The sequence below is a fragment of the Harpia harpyja genome, chromosome 2, assembly GCF_026419915.1.
Source record: "Harpia harpyja isolate bHarHar1 chromosome 2, bHarHar1 primary haplotype, whole genome shotgun sequence".
Lineage (NCBI taxonomy): Eukaryota > Metazoa > Chordata > Aves > Accipitriformes > Accipitridae > Harpia > Harpia harpyja.
In genome coordinates this window covers 89,264,570-89,288,841 of record NC_068941.1, presented here as the reverse complement: position 1 = coordinate 89,288,841, position 24,272 = coordinate 89,264,570, and the positions used below count along the sequence as shown (strand labels likewise).

The 24,272-nt window shown below is 53.7% G+C and overlaps 1 protein-coding gene across 1 annotated transcript; it reads right to left on the bottom strand.

The window, feature by feature from the left end:
* Positions 1-1,207: 1,207 nt before the first annotated feature.
* On the bottom strand, positions 1,208-23,942 carry LOC128139012 (cytochrome P450 26B1). The gene is made up of 6 exons (XM_052780873.1): positions 23,672-23,942; positions 21,259-21,483; positions 8,120-8,395; positions 6,941-7,096; positions 5,979-6,260; positions 1,208-5,040 (listed from the first exon to the last, which is right to left on the bottom strand). Exons 1-6 carry the CDS (start codon positions 23,873-23,875, stop codon positions 4,648-4,650), a joined length of 1,536 nt encoding a protein of 511 aa, XP_052636833.1. The 5' UTR covers positions 23,876-23,942; the 3' UTR covers positions 1,208-4,647.
* Between the last annotated feature and the right edge of the window lie 330 nt (positions 23,943-24,272).

The following is a 24,272-nucleotide window of genomic DNA, read 5'->3' as shown; positions in this document are numbered from 1 at the left end:
CTCTGGCTGCACCAAAGGGACATAGGCTTGGGTTGCATGGTCATATTTTCCAGCCAACTGAAAAGAGCTATATTAATTCCTCCAGCCTTCACTTGCCTTTGAATGTGATCATAGGAAGGGTTTGCAGGGCAGCAACATCCTGTTCTTCAACACTCCCACCACAGCCAGGGCACTATCAGAGCTTTTTTTACAGGGAGAAGAGCAAGGAGACAGAAGCTAATTACTTAAATAATTACCTAATTGCTCTAAGCACTCCCAACCCACCCCATCTCCACTCTGGGACAGGTGCAGCTGAAACTCCCACCAGTAGCTCGTCCTGTGACATCTCATGCAAAGCACTTCGTCCCACCCCCCAGGGCCAAAAGTTCCTGAAACTTTTTGGGTTTAAAAAACTCAAAGCAAGCCCTGCTCACAGAAAACTCTGGGACACAGGTTTGCTGAGGAGCTGGTTACTGGAGCAGTCAATCTCTCAATAGCCCCAATGGGAGATGATGGGAGGGCTGGAGACAACCTGTCTTGCTCCCACCTAACCCGCAGCACTGCTGCTGCCCATCACAGGGTCCTTCCCACCTGGGCTACCCTTGGGAAGCGTGTCCTGCCTCATCTGGTCCACCACGCGCATCCTGCCCACCATCCAGCCTGTCAATGTAATCAGTAGTTGGGTGTATGTTCTTCAAACCACGGTGGTCTCCTGTGCCTTCTCTGCGTGGTGTAAGCTCCTGAAAGAGCCAGCAGCAAAGGCCAGGGCACACACGCAACTGGAGATACGCACCTTTCCCTTCTCACCCGCTTGTTTTGTCCAGCCTCTGTCCCTTGCTGGGGAGAGGTAAAAGCTTTGGGCAGAAACTGGCTCTCCTGGAGCTCACCAAACCCTTGGTCAGGTTGGTCAGGACCACGTCCAGTCAGGCTCTGAGTATCTCCAGGGATGGAGACTCCACAACATCTCTGGTTAACTTGGTTCAGCGTTTGCCCATCCTCCCCATAATAAAGTTTTTTCTTATTTTTAAGTGGGATTTCATGTATTTCAATCTGTGCCAGCCAGTAAGGCCTCACCCTGGCCATGGAGAACGATGGGTCCCCAGGTGGGTGCAAAAATCCCACTTACAGGGTGCTCCAATTCCCAGGATGGGGGTGTTACCCTAAGACCCCAAACCAGAAGGCCACAAGCCCTTCGAGAGGAGATGCAGATGGATATGAAACAAAAAGGTTGGAGAGTCAACTCTTTTTATTATGGAAGTCTATAAAATAGCCACATGGATTATTTTTTTTTTTAAGATCACAAAATACACAACATTCATTTTAATATGCGACACATAATATTATATACATATTAAAAACCACATGACTGAAACACATGTTCACACGGCACCAATTTCATAACGAAAAACTCCACAAGTGCTTTTTTCTTTTTTTTAATATTAAAAACAACTGTGATAAAACATATTAATATTTTTCCAGACCATGTTTACAATAAAGAGAAAAAAAATCATATTTTACTAAATAACAAATATTTAACAGCAAAACTTTATACTAAATATCTATTTTGAATTATAACAAAAATAGTACTTATAATAGTTTATAAAGACAGACCAAAAAAAAAAAAATTTGTGTATAAAATAATATTATAGCAAATTGGACTGTGCTAAGAAAAAAAACAAAACAAAACAAAACAAACAAACAATTCTGAGATTCAAAGTGCTTTATTCTGCAAACCCACTGCAGCAACTTTTTTAGTCAAGTTATATTAGTTAGGAATGGAAAAACAAAAGTATGACTTACTTATGCCTAGATTAAATACTCACACACACAAACATTATATATACACATGATGTAAGCATATATATATAATGGATGTATGCATCTTATATTACCGCTCTCCAATCAACCACTCACTCAAAAGCATGTTTGGTTTTCACTTTGTAATGACCTTGGAAGTTAAAATAAAAATTTCAGCGAAACCCTTCACTGATTTCCCGTAAGCACAAGCGGGACCGAGCCCTTTCGGAAAAGCCTGCCCAGGAGATTTTGCTCGCCGCAGCACGGCGCGAAGCCACCTCTGAGCTTTAACCAGACCTCTTAACCTTGCTGTCCGTTCCCCTCTCCAGCTTTCCCCTTTTTCAGCCTCCTCTCCCCCGAGCACAGTTTTATTCCCCTGGCAGGTCTCAGGTGGAGATGGGGGCTCCTGGAGAGCACCTGGCGGGGGGTCTCTGATGGGTTTTCCACCCTGCAGGTCCCCCCCCACCCCAGACCATCCACCTCCTGCCCCCGTCCCCATGTCCTACAAGGGCTCACCATCCACAAAGACCACGGACACCCTCACGTGCCACTTACCTTTCCCCAAATGTTTGCCCCCTGGGAGACTCACCCCTTCCCACCACATTCAGGTTTATGTCCCTCTTTGCTTCTTCGCCCTTTGGGATTTGAATTGTGATTAAGCTCCTTTGATCACCAGGAAAGTTTTCTCTCCATCAGGGACAAGGAAAATACCTGAAATCTCAACAGTGCCTGAGCTAGCAGTGTTTCGCTCAAAATTTCCAGGCTGGCAAACTAGCTGAGCCTCTGCTTCAGGGACATGGTGCCCATAGCCAGAGGCTCCCGAGACCTTGCTTTTGGATTTGGCACGTTATTTACCAACCAGAAGGCAAGCTCTGGATCTGAATGGCACCTCCTAGAAGACTGGGAGTTCTATTTCAGGTTCAATCAACCTGAAAAATCAAGCTGTGCACCCCGGTGTGAGTAGAGACCATCCACCGGGATGTTTCTGGGGGGGTTTCTGGCAGCTTGGCTGACGGCAATCCAACCTCAAGTGCTTCCCCCAGCTAAAAAACTGCCTCCCTCCTCCTTGCCCCCACCAGACGACGGGCTGGCAAAGGCAGCCATCACCATCGCTCGCTTCACACTTCCTTCGACCTTCCAAAGAGGCACCCACTCATCAAAAGCACAACCTGCAAAGCAACCTGGTAAGTCACATCTGCCCCTTCGCCTTTCTTATTTCAACCCCTCCGACTTATCTGGACACCTTTAAAGCTGAAAGCCAAGCTGCCCACCCAAGCACAAGATCTTTTCCCATCACGGTTAGAAGAGGTCTCAGCCATGGTCCTTGTGTTGTTCTTTCCACCCCGCAGGGCAGGAGATGGGAGAGAAGCGGGGCTGGGCAGGCTGGGCAGAGATGCCTCAAGTTAGAGAGGGATCTCCCGACCCGGTGCTTGGCTCTGGTCTGAACCAAACCCCTGCCAGGGCGCTCGGGGAGCTTTTGCTCTGCACCCACATGCAAGGCCATGTCCGCTTTCAGCACAACCCACCCATCCCACGCTCAACCCAGAAGCCTCTCGCATGCGAAAACCAAAATAAAATAAACCCACCCAGCAAATCGAATGCAAGATACCTTGGTGGCTGCTTGCTTGTGCCGGAGAAGTTTTGGGTAGGGGCCCTCTCCTGGGTTAGCGGTGGGACAGGGCAGACAGCTTGCAAGGAGCCGGCCGCTCGCTCTCCTTCCTGCCGAGCTCTCCCATCGCCAAACAAAACCCAAACACGAGACAAACAATGCGTGCGTTGGCTTATTTATCGAGATCACCTTTAATGCAAACGCCTCCTGCGGAGGAGGACGCACCGAAACGAGCAGCTCTGAGCGGGGAGGCTTTGCTCTCGCGGAGCCGTGGTGGGTCAGCGGGGCCGTGCAGTTCGGAGGCTGGTGCCTGCACCTTCAGGGAGAGCAAAGGCACCGAAATGGCCCCAAAACGGGTGCCTTTGCATGGGAAAGGGGCTGGTGAGGGGCTGCGGCGGGGGAATGGGTGCACACAGGCCGTGTAGCAGCAGCAGGAAACTCAACGAGAAAAAAAGGACACACACCCCCCCACCCCAAAGCCCCAAATGCAAAATGCATTTTGCAAAACACAAATATGTACTTGTCCGAGGCCTCAGAAGGACGGCTCACCATCCGTTCAGCCCTGGACAAGACACCACAGGGTTTTTCGGTCCCGCAGCGGAGGCGAAACGGCAGTGCCCCCTCCCCAGCCTGCCCCAGCACCAGCGGGAGAGGGGATGGGAACGGGCATCACTCGTCTCCCCCTCACCAAGGAAAGCCTCCAACGCCCCGAAAAAAACCCCACAACCAAACAAATTAACAAAACAAAAAAAAAAATCAAAACCAAAAAACAAAACACTGTTATCACCAGCTAATTTAACACTGTTAAAAAAAAAAATCAGAGGCCACCCGAGAGCCACCCCGGGACGCCAGACCTCTGATCGTCGGCCGATTTCCAAAGCCTTTCCCACAGTCGGGCTTTTGCAGCGCTCCTCCTCGCAGCAGAAGTGTTTTATAGATATTTATATATATATATTTATAATATTTAGATACTGTGTATGGTCAGACATCCCAGCTTGACTTGGGTTTTGCGACTCTTCCTCCTTTCGAACGAAACGAGACGCATGACGACACCCCAACCTTCTCCGCGCCCCGCGGGAAGAGCAAAACGGTTTTGGCAGCTTCACTGGTGGAGAAAGCAGTCCCGACCCGGAGGCTCTGCGAAGCGAGCGTCGTGGAGAATCTTCTCGTCCCTCTCTCCTCCTCCCCTCCTGTTCGTCCCCTTGCCCCCACCCCAACCCTCCGTCCCCCGGCCGCCCATCCCTCGCGCCGCCGGCGTGGCTTTACACCGTTGCCCCCAGCATGGCATCTGTCCCCGTCAGGATCTCGTTCTGGTTGGAATCCAGTCCGAAAAATTTGACCTTGAGTCCGTCGACCGGATGGACCACGGGCACCAGGGTGATTTTGGGGAAAGTCCTGGTGGCGAGCTCGAAGCGGCTGGTGCTGGCCAACTCGATGGCCAGCGCCTTGAGGAAGAGCTTGGCCAGGTGCTTGCCCAGACAGGTCCGTACGCCTCCTCCGAAGGGGAGGTAGTGGAACCTGCCGTCCTTGTCTTCGCTTCGACCCTGCCCGAAGCGGTCGGGGTCGAAGATGTCCACGTCCTTGAAGACGGGGGCGGTGTCGTGGGTGTCCCGGATACTGTACATCACGCTCCAGCCCTTGGGGATTTGGAAACCCTGCAGAGAGGAGGGAAGGGGTGGAGAGAAAACCAGAGCGACTCAAACCCACTGTAAAGGGAGAAGGAGCAGGAGGACAAGATGAAGCCGTTTTGCTTTGCCTGCTTTTTCCCCATTTTCTTTGGGTTTATTGCTGGAGCGCGCTGCAAATCTGAAAGAAAACCAGAGCGCGCAGTGCAAAGGGCTGGGAGATGGGAACCCTGGGTTTATGCCTGCCTCTATCCCAGGGACCTGACGGATCATCCGTTGCTATTTATTTGCTTTGCGGTCTCTGGCAGGAGTCGCCTACCAGGAACCCCGTGGTGCTTGACTGCTGCCGAGCAAAGGGAAGCAGCTTTTCTCGCGCCCGTGCCGTGCCCTGAGCACCGGCCAGCCCTCCCCAGAGCATCCCATGGCTTTGCTCACACCCCGCCGCCTGTCAGCCCCACACGCCCAACGCACATGTCAGGGCCTGGGCGATGAGAAACGGGGCGGATTTATCATCCCCTGAGCACTTTAAAAGGTTTCCGACTCAAATCATTACATTAGTAGGATTTACAGCGACGAGCCAGGCCTCAAGATTTTGTTTTGCTAGTAGGAAATTCCAGCCATTGCGGTGAGTAATCCGCCTGTCATCCAGCAGCCGGAAGATGCTCTTTGCAGTAAACCTTTCCCTTGTCACACCCCAGTTCAGATTTTGGCGTCAAACACTGTCACGAGTTGCTCTTTGAAGCATCACGCCTCTCTGACAGCTCGGGTGCATCCCTTCCCTCCCATGGGCCAGATTCCATCTCCTCTAAATCCAGAGCAGTTCTGCCTCCCATCCCCAGCAGGACTTAATTTGTCCTCCCTGAGGTCTCGTCTAAGCCAGGCTCAAGCAAGCTTTGCGACAACACGCGAAAGGCTGTTTTGGGGGAGCTCACGGCGCAGCCGCACCCCGGAGAGACGGCAATACTCACGTCCAGCTCGAAGGTTTGCAGCACCGTCCGGTACCCCCCGGAGATGGGGGTGAAGAGGCGAAGCACCTCCTTGATGACACAGTCCAGGTAGTGGAGGCTGTTGATGTTGTCGAGCCGGAGGGAACCCTCGCAGATGCAGCCGTTGTGGAGGATGCCCTTGCTGCGCAGCTCCTCCCGCAGCTTCTCCAGGACCCGGGGGTGTTTGAGGAGCTGCATGATCAGGGAGGTGCTGGCGCTGGCGGTGGTGGCGTAGGCGGCGAAGATGAGCTCCAGGGTGCCGTCCTGAAAGACAAGAGCGAAGCCAGGGTAAGACACCGGGGATGGACAGACAGACGTGGCATGACAAAGGACAGGCACGCAGGCTGCCGTGGGGCATTTTTTTCCCCCAGCAGCTCTCCAGCCTGGTCACGTCTAACTGCGAGGTCTCTCCCTGTGCAGGCACAGGTCTTGGACACCCACCACGGGGAGCTTCCCGCAGAGCCTTGGAGGATGCTGAGGACCAGACAGGCAGGAAAAAAAACCCTGGGGAAGGCTCTTGATAGCATATGAAGGACAAGTTATGCCGTGACCCTGCTGCAGACAACAACCTGCCGAGGGCTCATATGCCCTGCAAAGGAGGCACCTTAAAACTGGATGGGTCAAGGGGTGAAGGTGGTCAAGGCTGAAAGCTTCAGTAAATTTGTATGGTCTTTTCGTATTCTCTGGAAATGCTTTTTAGAAAGGGCTGAGCGCAATCTGCAAATAAATATGGCCCGTAGGAAAGCAACTGGCTTGTTGGCACCATAATCCACCAGACCAGGATCCACCTGCAGCTCCAACAACACACTGTGGTCCCCCAGCTCTCACTGATCACCTCAGGTCTGCCCCAAAAACCCCTCCTTACAACAGCTCACGCTTTGCTCTTGGGGCAACCCCTGCCCTAAGCACAGCAAGGACAAGGCGACCACGGGGAAGATATTTACCTTCAGCTCCTGCATGGTTAGCTCCTTGCCATGCTCTTTGCCGCTCTCTATCAGGATGTCCAGCGCGTCGGCATAGTCCTTGCCCTGCGTGTTCTGCAGTTTCTCCTGGATGGCTTTCTCCAGCCCCTTCTGCAGCGTCTCGCGTGCCCGGATGCCCTGTGGAGCAAGAACCCATCACACCACGCAGGACACAACGCTAACACCACCATCCCCAGCCCAGTGTCCCCAGGAGCTGGAGACGTGCTCAGGACAACATGTCTAAGCAATACAACTGCAATTGCAGATGCTCAAAGAGAAGTATAGAGATGCTGAAGTTGTTCCCTGGCCAGGAGGAGCAAGGCCCGAGTAGGTGAGATTACAGGCAAGAGTAATCAACACCTATGTGTAAATGATAGGTCTGATGTGGGAGACCCCGTACTGCACCAGTTCACAGGCCTCCGGCTCACCCTGGGAAAATTGTCTCTCAAAGGGAAGTCAATTCATCTGAAAGGATCCTCTTCCCGGGAGCGTAATGGGTTTCCCGAGCAATTTTATCACCTGGTCTCAGTAAAGCAATTCCTATCTGAGTGCAGCTGCACCAGGCTAACCTGCTGCTGCAAATGCTTCGGGGCTGCAAATGGTTGGGCTCATTCACATGGTCAAATAACAATAACAAAATTTGCAGTGATAATCACAATAAAAAATTTTAAAATCCCATATTTCTGTTACCAAAATTCCCCACGAATAACATACAACTTTCTGTCTATGATTTTTGTTAAGTTTTCATTTTGCATCATTCATCAAAAAACTAGAATAGTTCTTGGAATTAGAAGGTCCACTGGCCTGTTTCACCCTGGGGACAGGAGGGAATTAACAGGAGAAGGGTCCCACAAACAAAAAAATACAGCAAAACTGCCAGTTAGAAGTGAGGAAAAATTACGCATTAAATCTGGGCAAGTCCTGACTGGATTCTCCCTTGCAACAAACCATGCAGTCCCTAGCACCCTAAAACCCTATGAATGGATCTTCCTCTCCACTCCACCGAAACAGGACTTTGTAGCCCAAAATGGACTCACTCCTAGAGGTCAGAGGGTGAGAAGACATCCCAGCGAGAACCTGTAGAGATGGGGATTAGCCACCGCCCCATTAATCCCAGATCGGTGTTATCGGCTGGTGGAGGACTCAGCCCAAATCTCTTACCCTCCTGTAGCCGCTGAAGGGCAGATCCACAGGCAAGGAGAAGACATTCTCCACAAACTGCTGGTAGACCTCGAAGAGGCGGTTGAGTTCCTCATCGGGGATGCGGAAGCCCAGCAGGACACGGATGGCCATGCGGAAAGTGAGCTTCTGGGTCTCGTGGTAGACGTTGATGGACTCCGGATTGCTGCTCCAGGCGCGAAGAGTGTCTTTGATCACCAGCTGGATCTTAGGGAGATAGCTCTCCAGTGCCTCGTGGCTGAAGATTTTGGAGAAAACCTACAAAAGAGAGCAAGTAGAGGTTTCTACACAGCCCCAACACCCTACTCTTTGCCTTCTCTAGTAACCAGCTTTTGCCCACAAAAATGGACATCACAGGTCTCCTGCGCTGAGCAGAAGACTCGTCATCATCCAGAATTCATCACCCAGAATCACTGACTCCTAAAATAGCTGCCAAAAAGGGTTGATGGAGGAACACCAGCTGACAGATCCTCCGCAGGCTGATCCCCACCACAACCATCACAAATGACAGGCAATAACATGGTGTAAACCAGAGATGGGAGCAAACCCTTCACCCCGTGCATGGCAGGATGGATGGAGCTGGCTTTCCTGCAGCTCCGTGTCTCACGGCTCCCAGTTACATTCATCCCACAATTTGGATGCTACTAATACATCTCTTCCACAGGGATTCTCTAGCGTCTAACATTATGGTTGTGCGTGCACACAGACACACGCAAGCTTTTCTTTCAGTGGGGAGCATTGGCAGTTTCTCCCACGTATCAACCACCCTTTTTTAATATATGTAAAAAATTAAGTAAAATATAATTATTTTGAGGCATTTAGGATCTCTGTGAAATCTGGCTGAACTTAGACAGGGGTTCAAATGGGGAAGAGAGGCACGCATCTATGTAGAGAGGCTGCGATCGCATACGGCTCGTTTCCTTGGGAAACCAGGCAAAAAAACTGATGTCAGCAGACAGTATTAATTTAAGCTCTGCGAGTAAACACTGCGCAGGAGTGGGCCTCCCCAGGTCCCCGATGCTAACGGCTCCTTACTCCAATTTGGGCCAGGGCCCGCGCGTTGCACGAGGAGTTCAGCAATGCCAGGAATGTCCCTTCAGCCCTCCCCGGCGCAGCCCACAGCACACGCTTTCATTCGGCATCCCCGCCGCATCCCTCCCAGAGTGCACCGGAGGAAAAAGTGCTGTTTGTTTATCTTTTATTAACGTACACACACACACACACACACGGGGCAGCACGCACACATGCACCGCCACATGCCGGGCCTCCGGGAAAATCAAATTAAAACAGGCTCCCAAGGAGGGAGCTGCAAGCCTGTGTAGCCTCCACTGGTGGCCGGTTCCTGGGGGGGCTCAATGCATGGTGGGGGAGCTGCAAAGTTATCAAACCAACAAGAGGAGAGAAATCAAAGCCGCCCCCTCTTTCCATGAGCGCCGGACTCGCTGGAGCTGTAAATGTGAGAATTTCCTCCGCAGTCAGCACTCAAAGGGAAAGGTAATATTTTCCTGGCTGCGACCCCTCATTGCTAATGCACATCGTTCACTGGGAGTTTGTTTGGTGAAATAACACCTCTGTCCCCTCGCAGCCCTGGGCAGGAGACTCGACAAGAGCCACTTCATAACGCACCGCGCTCGGGCTGAGCCCCGAGTAAAACTCATCACACGATACACGATGGGACAGAGCTTGGAGGCTCCCCATGGAAATACCAGCATGCAAACGGGATGGTAGGAGGGATGGGAAAGAAAATGCAAGCAGACCAACGGACAGATCTGCCTGCAGACAGACTGTCGTCCCCGGATGGCTACGCAGAGCGGAGGCATGAATGAACGGAGCGGAGGAATGAATGAATGAACAGCGGGGCGGCGAGATCACGGCGGGAGCATGAGATGGTGCGGCTGTTGCTTTCTGCCACCTCTCCGTGCTTCATGAGCTATTTTTAAGCCTGGAAACGGCAGCGACGCTCAGGCAGACCTGCCGGTGTGAGGGGGTGAAAAAGCAGCCACTTGGAAAAGAAAAGCTGGAGGTGCTAGAGCTGAGCCCCTCCGCTGCCTGGGGAAGGTACGAAGGGACCTGGGAAAGGGCCGGTTCCTGGTGGCCATGAGCAGGACACCAGGCTTTGATGCAGTGCCGGCTGGAGGAGAGCTAGCAACCACGAGCTGCTCCACAGGGATGGAACAGGACTTCCCAAGTGGGGCTGGTGAAGAGCCACCAATGTCTCCCCATCTGGCCGGCATCTGCCCTTCATCCACACTGGGGGGTTTGGGATAAGGACAGAGGCTCGCAGTGAATCACCCCGCTCTCCCCAAATGCTTCCAGTGACTCAGTTTCTCCAGCTGAAAGCAGAGCTGGTGAGGGGACAGCCTCTGCTTACGGGGTGCAGGCTGCAGCCCTGCTTGGAGCCACCATCCCAATGGAGGTGGCCCTTGGGGCTCCCAACCTGGGGCAAACCCTGGCCTCCCCCCAGCTCTGCCCAGCATCTCCCACAGGGAAGGGGCTCGGGGACCTCCTGCACCCCGCAAAAAGCACAGTATCCCAAGAAATGCTTCTGGTCCTGCTGCGCAAAATTGCTGCAGCAATACAGAGGACCAGCCTGGGGCCAGATCCAGACCCCACAGACCAAACCAGAGTCCGAAGAGGAGAGTGCCCGTCCCAAGGAGCGATGCTCAGCAAAGGTGCAGAGCAGGGAACCCTCAGCAAGAGAAGACTGAGCCCCTATGGAGGTCAACAGACCACCTGCCCAGCTGGAAAAAGGGGGGAGCATTTAGCACTGGGGGGCTGGAGGGGCATTTTTTTCTTTTTTTTTCCCTTTTTTCAGCTGCCAGAGCCCACGGCTCCCAACCACAGGGCCGGACAAGGTCGCGAGCCCCGACCACGCCGCCGGCTCGCTGCAATGTCCCGTCCACTCGCTGCCGCTGCGCTCCACGCCGCCTAATCCCAGATGTCAGCGGATCCTTCCCCAGCCAGACACAAGTCTGGATCCCCTTCCAGTCACCTCCAGTTCAACCCTGCATCTTTCCAGTTGATTAAAAAGGAGGAAAAGGCAGCCAACTTTCCCCGACGTTTCTAGCCTAAAATTCCTGCGCCCTCTAGTGAAGCCGAGCCGAACGTCTCAGCCGGAGCAAGACCAAGCCAAGCCAAGGAGCATCGGCACAAAAAACAGTTGCTCCAGAGCTGCCAAGAGGCAAAATCAGCTCTAAGGGGATGCTCAGCTTTGCTAACACCGAGATGCAATAGCCCAGTCGTGGTGGGGATCCGGCCAGGTGGCCTCGGTGGTAGCGCCAGGGCGGTGGCCAGGGCTTTTGGGGGATGCTGGAAAGAGCCCCCATTTTTTTCACATTTTGATATGTCCCGAAAGATCCAAGTCTGGGGATTTGCTCTGTCCGGGGGCATTCATCTACACCCGCACACATACGCTCACCCCGCGCCGAGGGAGACACCACCACCCAGCGAGCCTGGCTGGAAACTTCCGAATCCGTCTCACAGTGGAAACAGGATATTTAAAGATTTATGATTTTCCTAAGGCAGAAAATTCCTTCCCAGTGTCTCAGCTCCAGGATCTCCTGGAGAGGTCCAGCTCCGTGTGACAGTGAACTGCTCCCAGTCCTGGCTGGAGAATACCCCAGCCCCATCCTTAAACCACACCAGAGGAGAGGACATTCAAGTGAAGAGCCCTGAGCTTCAACCCACAGCATTTTCATGCATAGCAAAGGCTTCATTTAGTAGCTAGGGTGGAAAGGAGTTAGCAGGGACGATGCTTTTCATTGTGTTACCCCTCCTTGGTGCTGGTCAAGCCTCCCCACTCCAAGCACCAGCTTCAGCCCCTGCCTTTTGCCACCCATGATCTGCAGGTCCCCTGCTCCTGCCCGGCACATCAGCACAGCAAAGAGGGAACAGAGCTTTTCCTTCCTCCCCTCCAGGAGGAAAACTTATGCTTTAGGATCAGACACCTGCGTCTCATCCAGCCCACACCGGCCAGAGCTGCTGGCCCCACCAAACAAAGCACAGTGAGCGCGGAGACGTTTTCACGAACCAATTTGGCACCCGCTGACGGTTTGGCCAGAGGGATGTGTCAGGAAGCATCCAAAGCAGTGTCTCAACCTGGAGACGTACAATTTCTTCCTACGTTTCAAAAGACCAGGCGGTGTTTGTCCCAACCCTGTCCTGTCGCCACGTTAGAATGGATGTCTGCCTCTCTCTGGCATCAGACGCGGGGCTGCCAGACGTGGAGCCCACTGCCATGCTCCAGCGGGCTTGTAAACCGTGATATTTTTGGAGCGGGATGAGAAGGCTCATGGGCAAGAGGCTGTCCTGGCACTGGGAGCACGAGCAAAGGGAAAACACAGCAAAAAAGTTGTGAAGACTATGCAAGGCACCGCAAAGAGGAGAGGACCTCCACAAAACCCCACTGCTGCCCTGACACTTTGCTGCGTGCCTTTCACAGACATGCAGCAAAGAGCTGATCCCTTTTCTCCCCATGCTGTAATCGGAAAACAGAGCACATGGACCACTTTACAGTCTCCTGCCATGCTCCACCATGGGAGGAATCCAGGCGCACTGAGAGGGAAAAGGCAAGAGTTTCAGCTGCTGACCACCCAAAATGAGCAACGCTGGGTTTGCCCATCAAAGCATAGCACTGCATGCAGAGTGCAGGTGAGGAGTGTGAGTGTCTCGGGGGGGCTGAAGGCAGCAACCTCTCCCAGGGAGAAATGCAAGAGCCCCATGAACGCTGCTACCCGTCTCCAAAGGGAGTCTGGTTGCAGTAGCTGGAATCTCCAAACTCGGCCCAGCTGAAGAAAAGAAATGGAGTGCCTTTGCAAAAGGCAGTTTCACTGAAATTGGAATGATTGTCAAGAGAAATGCGCTGGAAAAAAAATGTAAAGATCATTTCAGCATCCTTGGGCCACATTATGATGGTCATGCACCTTTCAGGGTTGCCTATACCCCTAATTTTTAAAATTTTTTTAAACATCTAGGGTTGTGAGAAACTCTAGCGTTTCGTATTTCCACTCGAGGTCAGAATAAAAACGAGCCCAAGCACCCCATTTCCCCACAGCTCAAAAACCTCCATGTCCGAGCATCTCTCCTAAAAACCCTCCACACGGTACAGGAGACCGCTTTCGATCTGAAACCCTTTAAAACAGGCTATCACCTTAAAGGGGCTGCGATGCACAGGCTGGGGGGGTAGAGCAAGGAACAAGCAGGACACCCTACCTCTGTCTCAGCACCCCCCACTGCAAAACCGCCTCGTGTCTCAAAAAAAACCAACGCCATCACTAGCAAAATGCAACCAGCTACAGTCAGCAATTTAGGTTTCTTAGCCCACTTCACAGCGATACCGAAACACGCTGTGGTTCTTCAGCATCTGTGTGCCTACACCACTTCTGATGTGCGGTTCCGAGTGCCTTCCCCCCATTTATCCACGAGGAACCAGTGCATTTGAGGAGAGTAAAATTCATCTTACATATTGTCACCGCTCTTCAAGGAGGGAATCAAACACAGGGAGGGAAAGAAAAAAGAAGATATCAAGTCAATGGATAGTGTGGCAAAGAAATGGAAGCTGTGTCCAGCCAGAAGGGATTAGAAAGGTGGGATCAGCTGGCCAAGAAGAGGTCCAACGGGGCAAGCACCCGCTGCCTGTGGCTGGTGTCTTTGGCTGGAGCCGTGGAGAAAGAGCATCCTGCAAACCCACCAGGCAGACGGCTGCATGCTCAGAGCTGCCGTTCATCAGCATCCAAGGGCTGGGTCAAGCTGGGATGGTCTATCCTGTTTGGTTTTGGACCACGTATTAAAACCCCAGATCTGTGGTGTGGGGATGAGAATTTACCCAGAGCTAAAGAGGAGGAGGGCAGCTTGCCCAGGCAGCGGGGATAGTGCCCTGTCCACCACTGCGGAGCCAATGGAGGAGAAATATCAGGAGAAAAGTCCCCTTTTTGCTGACCGCCTGCATCATCCCGAAGCACAGGGCCGGGGCCAAAGGGAAGGGACCCCACGCGTTTAAGTATCCCAGGGCATGGACTCTCCTAGAGACAAAGCCAGACTTGGCAAAGAAACCAGCCTCAAGTGCTCTTTCGCAGAAGCGCTTAGACCTCGGTCCTGCCAAGTGCTCCACGGGCTGGGAGCGGAGCAGAGCACGAGGGGCAGCCGCACTCGCAGAGGGGATGAGAGGGAAACCCTCGCCCCAGGATGCAGCCCGCTCCATCCCAAAGGTGAAATACATACACGTTTCTGAGCACGCATCGTCTCTTGGCAGAAATAAGGGAAGATGCCTGGAAAAGCGCTTCCTCCAGCAGCTCTGCCACCAAAATCCTGAGTAAGGTCTTCTGAGACCTCTCTGCATCATATGGGGATGAGCACACATCTGATGGTGCGGACGTCCCTACTTCTGAACACATGAGCTCCTGCAGACTATCAGGCACCTCGCCTAAGCTTTAAACTAAGGAGATGACAAGGTCTGAGATGACCCAAGGCCACCCTACAAAATTAAGGAGAAGAAATTTTAAGAGCAAGCTGGCTGACAGAGAGACGTATTTAGGGGTAGAAGTGCCACCTGAGAAGTAACGGAGAGCGTCGTTAATCCGAAACAAAGCACTCGGTCCCCAGAGGGACGAGCGGGATATTACAAACCACAACTCAGCAGGTTGCTCGAGCTGCTTGGAAGGGTGGAGTATGATGCAGTAGAAAACCAAAGCTACACAAAGACAGTGTAGGATAGATCCTGAGTCTGAAAAGCTCGCTCCCATCGCTGGGATTAGCTTCTGGCATTCCCCCATTCCCGCTCTAAAGCGGAGCCTGGACCCATACAGAGCTATGGGCTGCAGATTGCAGTTCCACCCAGCGCAGAGCATTGCAACCCCAGGAGGGGTTTCACCTTCTCCATGCCTCACAGGACATCCAACAGCTTCCATCCCAGACGACACAGAAAGGCGGAGCAGCCTACATTAAAGCGATTCATCTCGCAGGGTATCCGTACAGCTCCTGGGCTGTAATCGTGCTCCGACACAGCACAGCTTTTCAAAGCAGGGTCTGAGCTTACAGGGCATTTTGGGATGGAAGGTGCTCTGAAAACGCATGAAATCTGTCTTTCAGCCAGGACCGCCCACACTTTGCTTTTTTTTTTAATCCATTGGAATTACTCTGGATTTACACCACTGTAGATGACAGCGCTATTTGCTCTAAAGTCAATGAGCCGACCTAGCTGACAAATTCTTCCCTGAGACCGTGAGCGGGAGCCCTCCTCCATCAATGAAAGCCTTTTCTCCGGCTCCAGTGGCTTTTGCCCGTGGGTTAAAGCCCACAGGGCAGCAGCCCGACACGGACACGTCGAGAAGGGGCTGGAGCCGGGCCAGCCGATGGCAGCTGGAATCCAGCTTGAGCTGATGGATACAATTTGGGGGGGGGGGGGCTCGAATCGAAGGGGATGGTTTCTTTTCCACCGTGGGATTTACAAGTCACACAGAGGAGGGTGGCGGGGCTGGGTGGAAATGCAAAAAAAAACCCCACCCCAACCTTAAAAAAACCCTCTTAACAACTTGGGTCAGGGTTTTTTGTAGGGTAAAAGGTATGTTCCCGCTGCCTCCCATCCCTCTTTCCTCCTCCCGCCCCTCTCCCCCATCTCCCTCCTTCCCCCTCCCCAGTCCAGCCCACAGCAGCTGGTTTATATTTGGCTGTAAATTTATGGCCCCTTTTGTGTTCTTAATCCTCTTGCAAACTATATTAAAGCCTCAGACCTTTCTACTTGGTGCTAATAAGCTCAACACTTGTATGCCTCCGAGGCAGAACATTAATTGTGGTGTGTTAATGAATGATGTAGTTTTGGACAGTGAGACAAAACAGGCCGTTTCTCTGCACCACTGTCTGCTTCCTCCTCGAGTCTCCGGGTCTAGGATGTCTACCCAGCCCACGGACTGCTTTTATTTTATTCTTTCTTTTCCTTTTTTAAGCCAGCTGTGCCTATTTTTGGATTACTATGCTGGAACAGAGCACGGGCCCGGCAAGTCCAGCACTCTCCTGCCAAGGCTGGATGCTTCCGAGGAAAGTCTGAGTCCCACCTTCCCCGTGCACCGTAGCACAGCCGCGCCGGCAGCGCGTATCCTGCACAGGGAAACTCCTTCCTGGCCCCGGGCGCTGCTCCGTCTCGACCTAAAACCTAAGGGCCATGCGTTTCTGGCCATTTCCAATTCCCATTTCCTTCTCCACCGAGATGCTGGGGTCCCTCACAGGCAGAGGCACAGGAATGCCTCCCTCTCCGTTTGCTGAACTTCAGCTTCCCACTGACCTTACGTCCCATAAAACCAGAGCCCACGCTATCACCGTGCCTAAGAGCAGATTTGCTTTGCCTTCGTTACAGCTCGTATTGACCCAGGGATCGGCACTTCCAAAAGACACAGGCGGTAAATCTGGGGTGACTGCACTGATCTCGCTGGGGTTTCACAGGTAGAAATGGGAGCTCGCGGGTAGAAATGGGAACCAAAGATGTTTCCAAGGACAGATCTAGGGCGGGATGTGAAAAGGATTGAGTGAACAGCCAGGCTGGGACAGGGTACGGCCCAGGCAGCATGGCTGGATGGAGAGACCACCGGAGCATGGAGCAAGGAGCACCCTCAGCCAGGCACCATCCCCAGTCACCCCTTCCCAGTGAGTTACTGCAGGAGAGCAGGAGCTCTCCTCCATCGGGACATGTCACGTCTGACCGTGAGGGACAACATGCATCCTTCATGCGGTGGAGAGAGGCAGAGATCTGCCACCAAAAAGCCAGAGCAAAGACATGCCCACTCTCAGCCGGACACGAGAGCAATGTGGCTGCTCCTGCCAGTAACCTGCAAGGCGATTTCAAGACAAAAATGCCACCGTGGAGGAACGAGCTGCAGCACAGGTGGCCCAGATCCTTCTCTGACATCAACATAAGCTCCGTGACCCAACAGCAGTAACAGCCTCTCAGTAGATACTTATCTCAGGAGGGCGGTTGAGGAGTTTTGGCTTGCTTTTGTTTACTACTTGCAAACTGTTCTTATCGACCAGCTTCATCTCAGGCCAAGGACAGAGCCAACACTGATGACATCTGCAATAAAGCGATACCCCTGACGCAGGTAAGCCCTGCTCGAGTCCTGCTCGAGCCCTCCATCTCGCCCCACAAGCTGTCACGTCCCTGCACACAGTTGACTTTATATCCAGAGACTCCCTCTCTAATAACTGGAGAGTTCATTTCCCAAAAGGGGGAAGTTTTCTCCAATTTATATTAACTTTGGCAGCTTCCTGCAGGGGAGCTTTAATAAAGAGGGGATGGGAAAGCAGAGAGCTGCCATAGCTACCGGCTTGTTAATATGGCTTTGTTCCTCCTGAGCACCTTTCAGACGTGCATCTCGGAGTCCTTTATCAAAACCTACGGGATTAAGGCTTCTGGTAGCCCAGGGATGCAGAAGAGGGTATTCACCCATTTTACGGAAAAGGATATTCAATCCATGCAAGATCCTGAAGAGAAGCTGAGATAGGGGAACAGCAAACCTGAGGGAAGAGCTCCAGAGACTGAGTTGTCCAACCCAGCTCTGATCCCATCACTGTCACGGGCAAAGTGTCCTACAGCAGATCCAGTGGCGATAGCTGCAATTTGCTGATCTTGAAGTTACACTGAAGAGCTAAAACTCTTTGGAAAGCTTCGCAACACATGGCCAGCAAAACAGCCGATTTCAATGGCAAGCTACCAGAAACATCGTGCAAGAACATGCTGGGTTTAAAGCTCTTTGGTAGAGCTCATCTTCACTTCTCAGTGGCAATCTGTCCCATCAAGAGGACTCCACGGCTCAATTGCCAGGGAATGATGAAAGACTATCTGCCAGTGCTGCTGCAAATGAGTGCAACTCCATTGGCTTTTAGAAGGATGACGAGGACTTATCGTAGGTGGGGACCATGTAAGCGTTGGTGGAACAAGAGCTAGAGATGACCCCAACAGTTGGAATCTCAGCAGACGGTGAGCACACAGAGTTTCACACTCCACCTTTCTTCGTGTTGGCTAGCACCCTACACCGCAAGCAGCCTCATCAGAAATTATACCTCATGTACAATTTCTGGCAAGACCAGAGAAGGAGAAACCACTTAAGAGCAAGCGAAGGCTCAAGCTCAGAAATGAGGTAGAAAACAGAATTCGAGAGGTGGATGGAACTGCTCCTCCAGAAAGCCCCACAGTGCTTTAAACTGAATTATCAGCAACCTAAAAGGTTTCCCAGGAAATACTACTGCTTTTCTGCATGGAGCTTTCAGTCTGCTCCAATTCTTTTAATATTTCTATTAATACTAGCATCCTTTTTATGAAAGTTGGTGAATTCTGTCACAAACACTGCCTTCTGCCAGCAAGTTCTTTGCTCGGCTCCCTGGCGGGTCAAGAGGAAGGTACAGACCGGGTATCTAAGAGAAAAACTTCTACCTAGAAGGAGCAAGCTTCAATCCTAAACCTAGCGCTTCCTCCTCAGACCTCTCAGTCTCAACAGCAGGGTGGGGAGAGTTAAAAGTCAATGCCATTTAACAGCAAGAAAAGCTCAGGGCTAATGAACACAAAAGACGCCGGCAATTTCTGCCGGTAGAAGGCACCTCGCCTGGAAAGAGCTTTAATCTGGTCATCGCAATCTCGCCAAGAACAAAATGATCTATTTTCTTCCCATTAGAAGCAGGTTCACCTTATCTCTGTGTGCGCAACTCACTCGCTCCAGGGCGAGGGATGGTTTGCGTAGGGGAGAAGGCAATTCAAGCGGCTGCTGGGCTCGGGGAGCACCCAAGGGTGCATGATGCATGAGATGCTCAGCTCTGCAAAAACAGTAATTAAAAGGAGGCCAAGTGAAGGAATCAGAATAACCTCCCGTTTTCAAAGGGAAGGGAATCAGCTGAGCCCAGTGTACCCAACCCCATGCCGCTGAAAGAGAAAGCTTAAAAAATAATTAGCTACTCTAGCATCCCCAGTCCTGCTGATACGGGGAAAGCGTTTGCTCTCGGGTACGCCAGAGCTCAAAGCAGAGGCAAGGTGTGCGAGCAGGAGCAGGCACGGCTGGCGAGGGTCATCCCAGGACAGTGCTTTGCCAGAGTACCTGTTCTCAGGAGGCTTTAGCCATCCCTTAAGGAGGAATTAGGATCCTTGCCAGCTGGGGATCGTGCATGATGCCAAAAACCAGGAAGGCAAAAGGGTTTTGAGGAGGAGAATGGAGATCCAGACCAGCCTTTGGACTCGGAAAAATCTGAAAGCATTGGGACTCACAGTTTAGGGTGGGACATGTATTTCCCACTAGGAAGAAACACAAAAGTGAGAACATCAGGTACCAACATCGAGGGAGAGAGGCTCTCCCCTTTCTGTGCTGCTGGTATTGGTCCTTGCTGGTGCCACCACTCCCCATCTGAGCTGTGGTACAAATTACAAATCCATCAGGATACCACAGAGGTCAGGCCTCCCTTTTCCTTGACCCCGTTCCCATAACCCACGCTCTCCTCGCCTCCCCCAGTGTCTGTTCCTGAGGTCTGAATTCCGCGGTTTTATTAAGGCAATCGCAACCAAAGGCCTTCAGCTGCCCACTTTTCAGTAGCAAAAAAATTATCTTGCTATGCAGAAGATAAAAGAAGCAGTGAAGGAGCATAGAGGCGCGTTCAAATTGCTGGCTGCTGCCGCTTAACCCTCCCTGAATTGGAAATAAATAGGAGCCAAAGCTGCTGCCTTCCTCCCGCTGCCGGAGGAAAGCGCATCGCTCCCCATATCCCTGCACCTTTCCTGCTGCAAATTATGCTCCGTGATGGAGGGAGCCCCACGAACTATCGCCCTTTCTCTTTGACAGCGAGGTTGGAAGAAATATCTCCCTCCTTAAGGAAAAAAAAAGAAGTAGCCCAAGCAAACTGCGGTGTAATTGCAGACACCAAGTTTGCCCAGGTGGGGATTGACACGGTGTTTCTTGTGGTATCGCACGAGTCCCGACCGCCAGTGCATTAAGAAATGTGACTAATGGGTGTCATGTGGTGTTTGTTTTCTCGTCTTCTCCCCCAGGAGAAAAGAGCGATTGGGTTTTGTAGGGATTTTATAGAAATATATACCCCAAAATAGGAAATCCTGCTGGAGCGGAGAGAGGAGAGTGGACCTTCCCTCGGGGCAGGGACTGGGACAGCCTCTTGGCGTTGGGTACCACGCTGGCTGTGCCGGCAATGCCGTCTCCGCACCCCAGAGAGGGGGGTGAACACGTTACTTTCACCCCAAATCCAATGCCTGCCCCAACCCAGCTAGGAAAGAGCCCGTCCCGTGGAGGACGGGATGCGAAAGCCATCCTCCACGCCGCCACGCCAGCCTGCGCAGGCCGTCACCTCTGCCATCACCTTTGTTGATGGGGGGACATGAGGATGACCCCCCCCCACCCCTGATTGGTCTCAATGCCCCCCAAAACCTCGCTGCCCTGCGCTCCCCGCCTGCCTTGGGGCCTGTGAGGAGGGTCTGACCCCAGGACCACCGAAGGGGTGAGGTCAGGCAAGGCCCTAGGATGGTCTCAGCCCCCCCCCACACACACAACCAGCTCAGCCCCCCCCCCGGCTCCACCCCGGGACCCCCATCAGCACCCCAATTTCCCTGAAATCCAACACAACGCTCAGTTCCATGAGACACCCCCCCCCCCCAGCAAACACAAACAGCGTGGGGTCTCTCTGCAACACGGCAGAGCCTGGAAATGGGGGGGGGGGGGTGACCGCGCTTCTTTGCCCCCCCCCCCCCGCCCCCCGCCGACCGCATCGCCCTTTTAAGAGCCCTCCGGGACCGCGCTCACCCCTCAGCTCACGGCAGCCCCCGCCACGCGTGGCACCGGTCACGGGGGGGGGAAGAGGGGGCAGCACCTCCATCCTCAGCAGCAACCTGCTGGGCAGCCCCGCGTGTAAAACTCACACACCCGCATCGCCCTTTTAAATTCCTCAAAGGCATCTAGCGCTGACACTGGGGGGGGGGGGCCCACGCGGGACCTCCCACGCACGAAAGCTCCGCGGAGAGAGGAGGGAGGGAGGGAAGAAGGATGGTGGGAAGGAGAGGAGGGCGAGAAGAGAAGAAGGGAAGGGAAGGGGTGCCGTCGTGTGTGTGTGTGTGTGTCCCCGTCCGGTCACGCGTGGGCTCCCCTCACCTTCCTCTTGTGGCGGTGGATGTCGCCGATGGAGTTGGCGACGGTGTTGGGTCCGAGGAGCATTCGGGTGCTGCGGGGCCACTCGGTGCTGACGAGGTGATGCTCCCCCATCAAAATCTTCCGCACGTTTTCCGCCCCCGTCACCCGCACCAGCGGCCGCCCCAGCAAGTGCGTCTTGAAAACGTTCCCGTACTTCTCCCGCCGGGAAGATTGGAAGCAGGAGCCCTGCGGAGGAAGGGAGGGAGGGGGGGAAACACGAAGGGGAGGGGGGGGGGGAGTGTTACCGCCACGGTGTCTCCGCGGCCGGGGATCCCCGCGGTGCGGTGGGGGGAGAGGCTTAAGGTGAAGGGGGGGGGGGGGGGGGGAGCCTGAAGGTCTGGGGGCAACCCGAAGGGGGAGTGGGGGGCAGAAGTGGGGGAGAACGGGGTAACCCCGCCAGCCCACCCCGCGCAGAGCCCGGCTCCCTCCGGTGGGGCGGCCGGCGCTGCCCGCGGCGCGCCCGCTCCTCCCCGCCGCCCTTCCTCCTCCTCCTCCTCCTCCTTCTACCTTTACCTCCCCTGGCACATTTTAACCTTTTTTTCCCTTCCTTCCTTTTTCTTTTCTTTTTTTAATCCCTTTTCCCCCCTTTTTTTCCCTTTTCTTTTCCCTCCCCCCCCCCCCTTTTTTTTTTTCTTTTTCGCTCAGACTGACTTTACCCGAAAGGCTGCAATTTACCTAAGTAAATCTCCAGATTTGAGAGAGTTTAATAACTTTCCCACATGCTCCGGGGGGTTTCGTCGGAGAAAAGGCGGATGGAGCCGCAGGGAAAGCGGGGAGGGGGGTGTTCGGACCCCCCCAAAAACCCCATCCCGAGCGGGGAGAAGAGCTGCGAGCGCGGCAGCTCCGCGCCCCCGGCGCTGGGTTGTGAGTGCGTGTGTTTATTTTGAAACAAAAGCGCGGTTGTGAATTTCAGATGTTCAGGTGACCCTGTTTCTTGATCTGCGTAAATATAATTAAAGTCCTTTTTGTGGCATTAATAAAGAGTTATTTGTACACCATTTCCAGGGCAGCACAAAGAGGACCTTTATGCGGGAGAAGTTTCGAATGGAGTCCAATTTATACAAAATTTGTATTTTTAGCCCTGGACTCTGTTTGGACGGAGCCTGTGGAAAAGCGAGAACCCTTTTCTGGTCCCCCCTGTAAAAATCTGATAAATTTCTTTAAAAAATAAAGCCCTATTGAGAGCGGGCGGTTAACCCCTTCGGCGCCGCTGGCGGGGAGGGGGGGGGCCGGCCGGGGAGCGGGGCAGCCGCGCCGGGCTTCCACGTCGGGGCTTCCCCGGGGGGGGGACAGGGGGACACGACGACACGGGACCGGGGGGGGGGGGGGGGCGGGACACACCGGGGGACACCGCAGCCCTCTACAGCCGGGACCGGGCTGCTGCCCCGCCGCCGGCTCTGCCGTTCCCTCGGCGGTCCCGTCAATGAAACGCGACCTTCTCTGGCGGGAGCATCCTCGCCAGGAGTCCCATTTGCTTATTATTATTTTTATTTTGCCCTGGGAGGAGGCGGGGGGGGGAGGGAAACCCTCGGACTAATCTTCCTCGGAGGTTCCCTCCTGGGATGCTGCGAGCCCCCGGGGTGCCCCCAGCCCGGCCGGCGGCTCCCCCCGGAGCGGAGCACCCCTCGGCCGCCTCCTGCCTCCTTTCCTCCTCTCTTTTTTTTTTTTTTTTTAAATTTTTTTTTTTCCTCTTTTTTTTGGCAGTCACCCTCTCCTAACGCGGTCCGAGGGGATCCCGCTCCGCCCGCCGCTGTTCAGCAGTTAGGAAGGTTAATCCCGGGTTAATCTACCGATTACCTCCGCGGGCTTCCCCCAAGACCGGACCCGAGCCGGGCGGGTTGCTCCCCGACGGGAGCAGCCCCGGGGAGGGGGGGGGGAAACACACAAGACCCGGTGACATCCACCCGGCGCGCCCCGGGGCTACCCTCCCACCCCCGGCTTTCTTATTATTAATTTTTTTTTTTTTTTGGCAAGGTTTTAGGCCGGGAGGGGGGAGAAAAGAAGATTTTTTGGCAGCGTGGGGGAGACCCCCAGCCTTCTCCCTTCACCCCCCCGCTGCTTCCCCGGCACCCAGCAGCCCCCGCCGGGGGAAACCCGCAGCTCCCGGCCGGGGAGCGCAGCGCGGCGGCCGCTCGGGGCTCCCTCGGTTCCCCCCCCCCGCGCAGCCCACCACCAACCCCCGGCCCCATCTACCTCCCCAGCTCGCCGGGAACCCGCATGATGCAATCGAAAGGAAAAGAAGTGGGGGAAAAAAAAAAAAAAAGGGAAGAAGAAGAAGAAGAGGGGGGGGGAAAAAAAAGCCCTTTTAAAAAAAAAAAAAAAAGCCGGTCCCAGCCCACCTTCCAGGGAGGGAAGGGAAGGGAATCCTCCTTACCTGCAGGAGCCAGTGGAAGGTTTCTCCGATTAAAGGGAATCCCATAGAGCCTTTAGGGATTGGTAGCTTGCAGGTTTTGTCGCGGGTGGCAGCCCAGCGGAGCTGCCACAGCTGTTGGGACACGGCCAGCAGCAAAGTCAGTGACACCAAGCACGCCGCGAGGGTAGCCAGTGCCGAGACGAGATCAAAACTTGCAAAAAGCATATTTGGAAGAAGGAGGAGGAGGAGGGTGGGGAGAGAAACAGCCCCTTGACAGGCACCACACTCGCACCCACACACACGCACGCACGGAAAAAAAAAAAAGAGGGCGATTGCGGAGCGCACGCTAAAGGCTGCCTGGGGGGTCCTTGGGTGGGGGGGGCCGGGCTCGCCCCCCTCTCCGCTGGCAGGTTAGAAAAACAACAGGAAAAAAAGGGGGGGGGGGGGAAGAAAAGGGGGTGGGGGAAAGGGGAGGGGGGGCAAAAAGCAGTTTCTCCTCTGTCCCTCTCTGAAGGAATAAACTTGACAGAGTGACACAGGCAAAACCAAAAAAAAAAAAAAATCCACACAACACAAAAAGAGAGGGGGGGAAAAAAAGGGGAGGGGGAACCCACCAAGAGAT